The 11,894-nt window shown below is 50.4% G+C and overlaps 4 protein-coding genes across 4 annotated transcripts; all 4 read left to right on the plus strand.

Moving 5' to 3' along the window:
* The first annotated feature begins 72 nt into the window (after positions 1–72).
* LOC121145103 (interferon omega-1-like) lies at positions 73–663 on the plus strand. Its single transcript, XM_040963845.1, has one exon. The coding sequence runs from the start codon at positions 73–75 to the stop codon at positions 661–663; it is 591 nt and encodes a 196-aa protein (XP_040819779.1).
* A 3,019-nt stretch (positions 664–3,682) lies between these two features.
* Positions 3,683–4,273, plus strand: LOC121145110 (interferon omega-1-like). Its single transcript, XM_040963853.1, has one exon. It carries the CDS (start codon positions 3,683–3,685, stop codon positions 4,271–4,273), a length of 591 nt encoding a protein of 196 aa, XP_040819787.1.
* Positions 4,274–7,292: 3,019 nt separating this feature from the next.
* On the plus strand, positions 7,293–7,883 carry LOC121145111 (interferon omega-1-like). The gene has a single exon (XM_040963854.1). The coding sequence runs from the start codon at positions 7,293–7,295 to the stop codon at positions 7,881–7,883; it is 591 nt and encodes a 196-aa protein (XP_040819788.1).
* A 3,019-nt stretch (positions 7,884–10,902) lies between these two features.
* LOC121145107 (interferon omega-1-like) lies at positions 10,903–11,493 on the plus strand. Its single transcript, XM_040963849.1, has one exon. It carries the CDS (start codon positions 10,903–10,905, stop codon positions 11,491–11,493), a length of 591 nt encoding a protein of 196 aa, XP_040819783.1.
* The last annotated feature ends 401 nt before the right edge of the window (positions 11,494–11,894 follow it).

Raw genomic sequence — 11,894 nt, forward strand, 5'->3', positions numbered from 1 at the left:
CTGCAGAGAACCCAGGTTCCTAGGCTCAGCCAGACTCCAGCTCAGCCAGGCCAGCACCATCCTCATCGCCCCATGGCCCACCTGCTCCCTCTGCTGACAGCCCTGCTGCTGTGCAGCTATGGCCCTGTTGGGTCTCTGGGCTGTCAGCTGCCTGAGAACTCTGTCCAGCTCAGCAAGATGACCTGGCGGCTGCTGGGCCAGATGAGGACAATCTCACCTGCTCTGTGTCTGAGGGACAGAAGAGACTTCCGATTCCCCCGGGAGGTGCTGAATGCAAGCCACTTCCAGAACACCCAGGACATGTCTGTCCCCCACGAGATACTGCGGCAGATCTCCAACCTCTTCCACACCCAGCAGGCCTCTGCTGCCTGGAACAAGACCGTCCTGGCACAACTGCGCACCACACTTCGCAAGCAGCTGCCAGACCTGAACACCTGCTCGGTGGTGCAGGGGAGGGCACGGCAAGACTCTGTCCTGACGACTGAGAGCCCAACACTGGCCCTCAAGAGATACTTCCATGGAATCCATGTCTACCTGGAAGAGAAGAAACACAGTGACTGTGCCTGGGAGCTTGTCAGAATGCAACTCCGGAGAGCCTTGGCTTCAACAATCCAATTACAAGAAAGCCTAAGAAGCAAGGATGGAGACCCGCAGTCATCATGAGTGCACTACTTGCTCATGCGTCTTTCAATACTTCCCGAGTTGTTGAACCTCCTGAGTGAATTCGCCAAATACTGTGCCGGTCCTTTCAGGAAATATGTTGAAACCGCTCAGTTCTTAGGGCTCTGATCTGATGTATTGTCTGTTTAGTCAGACATCTATTTATCTATTTATTTCATGCGATCTGCATTCATATTTGTATCTTTATATTTTATTAATTTATATCATTATTCTTTGTGGTCACGTGGATCGTGTTTAACTGTTTTGTAGCAGATATTCACTTTCAATTATATTAAAATCTATGAAACATATTTGCCTGTAAGTGGTGCTACATTCTACGTTCCTTTACATGATGTTGTTAAGCCAAAGGAAGTGTTTCCTACAGACAGAAGCAAAATCCAAACACTGGTTTTTCTATCCCAAATTGAGCGAAGGGTGAAAACATGTATTTTCTTCTGCATTCAGCCTGTTAAATGTGCATATCTGGTCGCCAACAGTGCAAGTGACAGTTTGTGGATTTTCTGTGCAGAAATTGAGATGACTGAAACAAGCACAGTTGTGCTTGTACTGAAAGTTGACAACATGCCGGGAAAGAGACAAAACGTGCTCGACATCTGCCCACAGCGTGGTGGCCGTGGCTGGAGGAAATGCTCCGTTTCCTCCAATTTCTAGCCCAGAGGAGCTCAAGATCTGCCCACAGCATGGCGGTGGGGGATGAAGCGAGATCCCAAACCTCAAGCCTGGCTGGCCCGACTTGCCCCAGCTGCACACACGCAGCTGGGAGATTCCAGCCCAGACTAACTTGGGGATCCGCACACCTAGGGTTATGTGTTGACCTACGCGCACAGACCTGAGTGTCAAGAAGACATTTCCTACTCTCTGTATTTCATTGGTGTAGGGAAAGAAGCATAAAATAATCAGGTAGATTATCACTAAATCAGATTCACAAGGGGAGGCGCAAAAGGTGAACCAAAGAGAATTTTGCTCAGAAGCTAAACTGGGGCAATGTGAGGAATGCAAAGTCGGAGCAGAGCTATCCTCCTGACGTTGACTGGCTAGACATTTGGAAGCAAACGTCCTTTCTCCATGGCTACATGAGGTGACAGTGTCCTAGCATCACAGTTACTGGAAGCTCATAGGTAGCAAGTACAACTCGGGTGTGGCATATTGTGTCTGATTGTTCCTTGTGTTACCAGCCCGGACTAGAGAGCCAGGGCTAGAGGTAGGCCTGCAGTATATGTGAGGGCAGGGTCAGGGAGAGGTCGTGCTGAGCTAAGCCAAAGTATCCATGAGTGTGCCCGAGGCTGGATGGGATGCAGGATGGGCTGAGCTATGCCACAACACATGCCAGCACGGGACAAAACCTTGGCTGTGCGAAGGCCTGATTGGGTATCGGGGTCACCCAGACAAGAAACAGCACACAGTGGTGCACATGAAGATCGGGCCAGTGGTGCACTTCCCTTGGGTACAACACAGCTCCCCTAAGTTCACATGAGACCGGACTGCAAGGAGAACTGACCAGGCACTGCATCCACCGGCATGCGTGTTGGCTGGTGCAGGTAACAGAGTGAATCCCACCCTGAGCGCACTGGTGTGCACAAGGGTCAAGTCTGAAGGTGCCCCAGGCAAAGCTTCTTGGGGCACTCTCCAAAGAGATCACCACACTCAAGACGCCAGCCACACGCACAAGCACAAGATACATGGACCCACCTCCAAGGGCATGTGTCAGAGCTTGGATACCTGAGTTGCTGACGCCTGCACAGTGCACAACATGATCAGATGCACACGGCGCGGAGGGGAGTTTGTGCAGGGGGCAAGGCTCCATGACTTCAGCTCATCTAGACCAGCAGAAGACACCCACTGCCTCTTCAGGAGACACCCACTGCCTCATCAGAGGATGAAAAGACAACAAGTTGCACACCTCTCCCACCAAACTGTGCAGCAAGTGTCTGTGTGTGTGCAGGCACCAAGGTGGACTTGTTGGGACAACAGACCTTGTCTATTGCCTCAACCCTGCTGCAGCAAAGCTGGCAATCTCTCAGAACTCTCCAAACCACTTTGGGAAGCACTTCAGAGCAGTCTAGCCCACCACCGTGCTCCTGCCGTGTCATCCAAAATCCAACCCTTTCGCTGCGGGCTGATGTAGTCTGACAGTGAGGAGCAGCTCCCTCTCCTTCACGCTCTCGGACACAGCAGAAACAAAGACAAGCAGAAGGAAGAATGGAAGAGCCGTGCCACTCCTCAGAAAGGAGAAAATGCATCCTAAGTTAGAGGTTAAAAATTGGTCTTTGTATGAAGAGCAGCTTTTATGTAAATATGAAGACACAGAAGATCCGGCACCAGAGCCCAGTGGCTCAAGTCCTCCCCTTGCACGCACTGAGACCCCTACATGGCCATGTGTTCATGGACTGCCCGCCACACTTCCATTCCAGCTCCCTGCCTGTGGCCTGAGAAAGCTGCCGATGACGGCCCAGATTCTTGAGATCCTGCACCTGCGTGGGCAACCTGGAGGAAGATCCTGGCTCCTGCCTTCCGATCAGCTCAGCTCCAGCCACTGCACCACTTGGGCAGTGAAGACGCACACACAACATCTTCCTCTTTCTCTCCCCTCCTCTCTCGATATCTGACTTCCCAACAAAAGGAAATCAATCCAGAAAAACAATATTCTGACACGTGGACAATTTTTGTGCGCCCATAATGAATCTCTGAGGTTCAAAGTAAGAGTATCTCACTTAATTGATCAGCCACTCTTGGGATTGGAAAGTCTGAAATTTACTAGAAAGTGAAACTTGTGATGCAATAAGTCGTGGATGAGCCTGATGTCATTTTATCAGTCCACGTGTAGAATATACAAATGAAAACAAAAAAGAGAAGTAGCAGCACAGATGAGAACTGTCCAGAAAAAGAGAATCTGCCCTTGGTATATTAAAGGCGAGCCCAGTCTGAAGGTCTGCAGAGAACCCAGGTTCCTAGGCTCAGCCAGACTCCAGCTCAGCCAGGCCAGCACCATCCTCATCGCCCCATGGCCCACCTGCTCCCTCTGCTGACAGCCCTGCTGCTGTGCAGCTATGGCCCTGTTGGGTCTCTGGGCTGTCAGCTGCCTGAGAACTCTGTCCAGCTCAGCAAGATGACCTGGCGGCTGCTGGGCCAGATGAGGACAATCTCACCTGCTCTGTGTCTGAGGGACAGAAGAGACTTCCGATTCCCCCGGGAGGTGCTGAATGCAAGCCACTTCCAGAACACCCAGGACATGTCTGTCCCCCACGAGATACTGCGGCAGATCTCCAACCTCTTCCACACCCAGCAGGCCTCTGCTGCCTGGAACAAGACCGTCCTGGCACAACTGCGCACCACACTTCGCAAGCAGCTGCCAGACCTGAACACCTGCTCGGTGGTGCAGGGGAGGGCACGGCAAGACTCTGTCCTGACGACTGAGAGCCCAACACTGGCCCTCAAGAGATACTTCCATGGAATCCATGTCTACCTGGAAGAGAAGAAACACAGTGACTGTGCCTGGGAGCTTGTCAGAATGCAACTCCGGAGAGCCTTGGCTTCAACAATCCAATTACAAGAAAGCCTAAGAAGCAAGGATGGAGACCCGCAGTCATCATGAGTGCACTACTTGCTCATGCGTCTTTCAATACTTCCCGAGTTGTTGAACCTCCTGAGTGAATTCGCCAAATACTGTGCCGGTCCTTTCAGGAAATATGTTGAAACCGCTCAGTTCTTAGGGCTCTGATCTGATGTATTGTCTGTTTAGTCAGACATCTATTTATCTATTTATTTCATGCGATCTGCATTCATATTTGTATCTTTATATTTTATTAATTTATATCATTATTCTTTGTGGTCACGTGGATCGTGTTTAACTGTTTTGTAGCAGATATTCACTTTCAATTATATTAAAATCTATGAAACATATTTGCCTGTAAGTGGTGCTACATTCTACGTTCCTTTACATGATGTTGTTAAGCCAAAGGAAGTGTTTCCTACAGACAGAAGCAAAATCCAAACACTGGTTTTTCTATCCCAAATTGAGCGAAGGGTGAAAACATGTATTTTCTTCTGCATTCAGCCTGTTAAATGTGCATATCTGGTCGCCAACAGTGCAAGTGACAGTTTGTGGATTTTCTGTGCAGAAATTGAGATGACTGAAACAAGCACAGTTGTGCTTGTACTGAAAGTTGACAACATGCCGGGAAAGAGACAAAACGTGCTCGACATCTGCCCACAGCGTGGTGGCCGTGGCTGGAGGAAATGCTCCGTTTCCTCCAATTTCTAGCCCAGAGGAGCTCAAGATCTGCCCACAGCATGGCGGTGGGGGATGAAGCGAGATCCCAAACCTCAAGCCTGGCTGGCCCGACTTGCCCCAGCTGCACACACGCAGCTGGGAGATTCCAGCCCAGACTAACTTGGGGATCCGCACACCTAGGGTTATGTGTTGACCTACGCGCACAGACCTGAGTGTCAAGAAGACATTTCCTACTCTCTGTATTTCATTGGTGTAGGGAAAGAAGCATAAAATAATCAGGTAGATCATCACTAAATCAGATTCACAAGGGGAGGCGCAAAAGGTGAACCAAAGAGAATTTTGCTCAGAAGCTAAACTGGGGCAATGTGAGGAATGCAAAGTCGGAGCAGAGCTATCCTCCTGACGTTGACTGGCTAGACATTTGGAAGCAAACGTCCTTTCTCCATGGCTACATGAGGTGACAGTGTCCTAGCATCACAGTTACTGGAAGCTCATAGGTAGCAAGTACAACTCGGGTGTGGCATATTGTGTCTGATTGTTCCTTGTGTTACCAGCCCGGACTAGAGAGCCAGGGCTAGAGGTAGGCCTGCAGTATATGTGAGGGCAGGGTCAGGGAGAGGTCGTGCTGAGCTAAGCCAAAGTATCCATGAGTGTGCCCGAGGCTGGATGGGATGCAGGATGGGCTGAGCTATGCCACAACACATGCCAGCACGGGACAAAACCTTGGCTGTGCGAAGGCCTGATTGGGTATCGGGGTCACCCAGACAAGAAACAGCACACAGTGGTGCACATGAAGATCGGGCCAGTGGTGCACTTCCCTTGGGTACAACACAGCTCCCCTAAGTTCACATGAGACCGGACTGCAAGGAGAACTGACCAGGCACTGCATCCACCGGCATGCGTGTTGGCTGGTGCAGGTAACAGAGTGAATCCCACCCTGAGCGCACTGGTGTGCACAAGGGTCAAGTCTGAAGGTGCCCCAGGCAAAGCTTCTTGGGGCACTCTCCAAAGAGATCACCACACTCAAGACGCCAGCCACACGCACAAGCACAAGATACATGGACCCACCTCCAAGGGCATGTGTCAGAGCTTGGATACCTGAGTTGCTGACGCCTGCACAGTGCACAACATGATCAGATGCACACGGCGCGGAGGGGAGTTTGTGCAGGGGGCAAGGCTCCATGACTTCAGCTCATCTAGACCAGCAGAAGACACCCACTGCCTCTTCAGGAGACACCCACTGCCTCATCAGAGGATGAAAAGACAACAAGTTGCACACCTCTCCCACCAAACTGTGCAGCAAGTGTCTGTGTGTGTGCAGGCACCAAGGTGGACTTGTTGGGACAACAGACCTTGTCTATTGCCTCAACCCTGCTGCAGCAAAGCTGGCAATCTCTCAGAACTCTCCAAACCACTTTGGGAAGCACTTCAGAGCAGTCTAGCCCACCACCGTGCTCCTGCCGTGTCATCCAAAATCCAACCCTTTTGCTGCGGGCTGATGTAGTCTGACAGTGAGGAGCAGCTCCCTCTCCTTCACGCTCTCGGACACAGCAGAAACAAAGACAAGCAGAAGGAAGAATGGAAGAGCCGTGCCACTCCTCAGAAAGGAGAAAATGCATCCTAAGTTAGAGGTTAAAAATTGGTCTTTGTATGAAGAGCAGCTTTTATGTAAATATGAAGACACAGAAGATCCGGCACCAGAGCCCAGTGGCTCAAGTCCTCCCCTTGCACGCACTGAGACCCCTACATGGCCATGTGTTCATGGACTGCCCGCCACACTTCCATTCCAGCTCCCTGCCTGTGGCCTGAGAAAGCTGCCGATGACGGCCCAGATTCTTGAGATCCTGCACCTGCGTGGGCAACCTGGAGGAAGATCCTGGCTCCTGCCTTCCGATCAGCTCAGCTCCAGCCACTGCACCACTTGGGCAGTGAAGACGCACACACAACATCTTCCTCTTTCTCTCCCCTCCTCTCTCGATATCTGACTTCCCAACAAAAGGAAATCAATCCAGAAAAACAATATTCTGACACGTGGACAATTTTTGTGCACCCATAATGAATCTCTGAGGTTCAAAGTAAGAGTATCTCACTTAATTGATCAGCCACTCTTGGGATTGGAAAGTCTGAAATTTACTAGAAAGTGAAACTTGTGATGCAATAAGTCGTGGATGAGCCTGATGTCATTTTATCAGTCCACGTGTAGAATATACAAATGAAAACAAAAAAGAGAAGTAGCAGCACAGATGAGAACTGTCCAGAAAAAGAGAATCTGCCCTTAGTATATTAAAGGCGAGCCCAGTCTGAAGGTCTGCAGAGAACCCAGGTTCCTAGGCTCAGCCAGACTCCAGCTCAGCCAGGCCAGCACCATCCTCATCGCCCCATGGCCCACCTGCTCCCTCTGCTGACAGCCCTGCTGCTGTGCAGCTATGGCCCTGTTGGGTCTCTGGGCTGTCAGCTGCCTGAGAACTCTGTCCAGCTCAGCAAGATGACCTGGCGGCTGCTGGGCCAGATGAGGACAATCTCACCTGCTCTGTGTCTGAGGGACAGAAGAGACTTCCGATTCCCCCGGGAGGTGCTGAATGCAAGCCACTTCCAGAACACCCAGGACATGTCTGTCCCCCACGAGATACTGCGGCAGATCTCCAACCTCTTCCACACCCAGCAGGCCTCTGCTGCCTGGAACAAGACCGTCCTGGCACAACTGCGCACCACACTTCGCAAGCAGCTGCCAGACCTGAACACCTGCTCGGTGGTGCAGGGGAGGGCACGGCAAGACTCTGTCCTGACGACTGAGAGCCCAACACTGGCCCTCAAGAGATACTTCCATGGAATCCATGTCTACCTGGAAGAGAAGAAACACAGTGACTGTGCCTGGGAGCTTGTCAGAATGCAACTCCGGAGAGCCTTGGCTTCAACAATCCAATTACAAGAAAGCCTAAGAAGCAAGGATGGAGACCCGCAGTCATCATGAGTGCACTACTTGCTCATGCGTCTTTCAATACTTCCCGAGTTGTTGAACCTCCTGAGTGAATTCGCCAAATACTGTGCCGGTCCTTTCAGGAAATATGTTGAAACCGCTCAGTTCTTAGGGCTCTGATCTGATGTATTGTCTGTTTAGTCAGACATCTATTTATCTATTTATTTCATGCGATCTGCATTCATATTTGTATCTTTATATTTTATTAATTTATATCATTATTCTTTGTGGTCACGTGGATCGTGTTTAACTGTTTTGTAGCAGATATTCACTTTCAATTATATTAAAATCTATGAAACATATTTGCCTGTAAGTGGTGCTACATTCTACGTTCCTTTACATGATGTTGTTAAGCCAAAGGAAGTGTTTCCTACAGACAGAAGCAAAATCCAAACACTGGTTTTTCTATCCCAAATTGAGCGAAGGGTGAAAACATGTATTTTCTTCTGCATTCAGCCTGTTAAATGTGCATATCTGGTCGCCAACAGTGCAAGTGACAGTTTGTGGATTTTCTGTGCAGAAATTGAGATGACTGAAACAAGCACAGTTGTGCTTGTACTGAAAGTTGACAACATGCCGGGAAAGAGACAAAACGTGCTCGACATCTGCCCACAGCGTGGTGGCCGTGGCTGGAGGAAATGCTCCGTTTCCTCCAATTTCTAGCCCAGAGGAGCTCAAGATCTGCCCACAGCATGGCGGTGGGGGATGAAGCGAGATCCCAAACCTCAAGCCTGGCTGGCCCGACTTGCCCCAGCTGCACACACGCAGCTGGGAGATTCCAGCCCAGACTAACTTGGGGATCCGCACACCTAGGGTTATGTGTTGACCTACGCGCACAGACCTGAGTGTCAAGAAGACATTTCCTACTCTCTGTATTTCATTGGTGTAGGGAAAGAAGCATAAAATAATCAGGTAGATCATCACTAAATCAGATTCACAAGGGGAGGCGCAAAAGGTGAACCAAAGAGAATTTTGCTCAGAAGCTAAACTGGGGCAATGTGAGGAATGCAAAGTCGGAGCAGAGCTATCCTCCTGACGTTGACTGGCTAGACATTTGGAAGCAAACGTCCTTTCTCCATGGCTACATGAGGTGACAGTGTCCTAGCATCACAGTTACTGGAAGCTCATAGGTAGCAAGTACAACTCGGGTGTGGCATATTGTGTCTGATTGTTCCTTGTGTTACCAGCCCGGACTAGAGAGCCAGGGCTAGAGGTAGGCCTGCAGTATATGTGAGGGCAGGGTCAGGGAGAGGTCGTGCTGAGCTAAGCCAAAGTATCCATGAGTGTGCCCGAGGCTGGATGGGATGCAGGATGGGCTGAGCTATGCCACAACACATGCCAGCACGGGACAAAACCTTGGCTGTGCGAAGGCCTGATTGGGTATCGGGGTCACCCAGACAAGAAACAGCACACAGTGGTGCACATGAAGATCGGGCCAGTGGTGCACTTCCCTTGGGTACAACACAGCTCCCCTAAGTTCACATGAGACCGGACTGCAAGGAGAACTGACCAGGCACTGCATCCACCGGCATGCGTGTTGGCTGGTGCAGGTAACAGAGTGAATCCCACCCTGAGCGCACTGGTGTGCACAAGGGTCAAGTCTGAAGGTGCCCCAGGCAAAGCTTCTTGGGGCACTCTCCAAAGAGATCACCACACTCAAGACGCCAGCCACACGCACAAGCACAAGATACATGGACCCACCTCCAAGGGCATGTGTCAGAGCTTGGATACCTGAGTTGCTGACGCCTGCACAGTGCACAACATGATCAGATGCACACGGCGCGGAGGGGAGTTTGTGCAGGGGGCAAGGCTCCATGACTTCAGCTCATCTAGACCAGCAGAAGACACCCACTGCCTCTTCAGGAGACACCCACTGCCTCATCAGAGGATGAAAAGACAACAAGTTGCACACCTCTCCCACCAAACTGTGCAGCAAGTGTCTGTGTGTGTGCAGGCACCAAGGTGGACTTGTTGGGACAACAGACCTTGTCTATTGCCTCAACCCTGCTGCAGCAAAGCTGGCAATCTCTCAGAACTCTCCAAACCACTTTGGGAAGCACTTCAGAGCAGTCTAGCCCACCACCGTGCTCCTGCCGTGTCATCCAAAATCCAACCCTTTCGCTGCGGGCTGATGTAGTCTGACAGTGAGGAGCAGCTCCCTCTCCTTCACGCTCTCGGACACAGCAGAAACAAAGACAAGCAGAAGGAAGAATGGAAGAGCCGTGCCACTCCTCAGAAAGGAGAAAATGCATCCTAAGTTAGAGGTTAAAAATTGGTCTTTGTATGAAGAGCAGCTTTTATGTAAATATGAAGACACAGAAGATCCGGCACCAGAGCCCAGTGGCTCAAGTCCTCCCCTTGCACGCACTGAGACCCCTACATGGCCATGTGTTCATGGACTGCCCGCCACACTTCCATTCCAGCTCCCTGCCTGTGGCCTGAGAAAGCTGCCGATGACGGCCCAGATTCTTGAGATCCTGCACCTGCGTGGGCAACCTGGAGGAAGATCCTGGCTCCTGCCTTCCGATCAGCTCAGCTCCAGCCACTGCACCACTTGGGCAGTGAAGACGCACACACAACATCTTCCTCTTTCTCTCCCCTCCTCTCTCGATATCTGACTTCCCAACAAAAGGAAATCAATCCAGAAAAACAATATTCTGACACGTGGACAATTTTTGTGCACCCATAATGAATCTCTGAGGTTCAAAGTAAGAGTATCTCACTTAATTGATCAGCCACTCTTGGGATTGGAAAGTCTGAAATTTACTAGAAAGTGAAACTTGTGATGCAATAAGTCGTGGATGAGCCTGATGTCATTTTATCAGTCCACGTGTAGAATATACAAATGAAAACAAAAAAGAGAAGTAGCAGCACAGATGAGAACTGTCCAGAAAAAGAGAATCTGCCCTTGGTATATTAAAGGCGAGCCCAGTCTGAAGGTCTGCAGAGAACCCAGGTTCCTAGGCTCAGCCAGACTCCAGCTCAGCCAGGCCAGCACCATCCTCATCGCCCCATGGCCCACCTGCTCCCTCTGCTGACAGCCCTGCTGCTGTGCAGCTATGGCCCTGTTGGGTCTCTGGGCTGTCAGCTGCCTGAGAACTCTGTCCAGCTCAGCAAGATGACCTGGCGGCTGCTGGGCCAGATGAGGACAATCTCACCTGCTCTGTGTCTGAGGGACAGAAGAGACTTCCGATTCCCCCGGGAGGTGCTGAATGCAAGCCACTTCCAGAACACCCAGGACATGTCTGTCCCCCACGAGATACTGCGGCAGATCTCCAACCTCTTCCACACCCAGCAGGCCTCTGCTGCCTGGAACAAGACCGTCCTGGCACAACTGCGCACCACACTTCGCAAGCAGCTGCCAGACCTGAACACCTGCTCGGTGGTGCAGGGGAGGGCACGGCAAGACTCTGTCCTGACGACTGAGAGCCCAACACTGGCCCTCAAGAGATACTTCCATGGAATCCATGTCTACCTGGAAGAGAAGAAACACAGTGACTGTGCCTGGGAGCTTGTCAGAATGCAACTCCGGAGAGCCTTGGCTTCAACAATCCAATTACAAGAAAGCCTAAGAAGCAAGGATGGAGACCCGCAGTCATCATGAGTGCACTACTTGCTCATGCGTCTTTCAATACTTCCCGAGTTGTTGAACCTCCTGAGTGAATTCGCCAAATACTGTGCCGGTCCTTTCAGGAAATATGTTGAAACCGCTCAGTTCTTAGGGCTCTGATCTGATGTATTGTCTGTTTAGTCAGACATCTATTTATCTATTTATTTCATGCGATCTGCATTCATATTTGTATCTTTATATTTTATTAATTTATATCATTATTCTTTGTGGTCACGTGGATCGTGTTTAACTGTTTTGTAGCAGATATTCACTTTCAATTATATTAAAATCTATGAAACATATTTGCCTGTAAGTGGTGCTACATTCTACGTTCCTTTACATGATGTTGTTAAGCCAAAGGAAGTGTTTCCTACAGACAGAAGCAAAATCCAAAC

This window comes from Ochotona curzoniae, unplaced genomic scaffold, assembly GCF_017591425.1.
Source record: "Ochotona curzoniae isolate NIBS_2020 unplaced genomic scaffold, NIBS_Ocur_1.0 scaffold_3208, whole genome shotgun sequence".
NCBI classification, from domain to species: Eukaryota; Metazoa; Chordata; class Mammalia; order Lagomorpha; family Ochotonidae; genus Ochotona; species Ochotona curzoniae.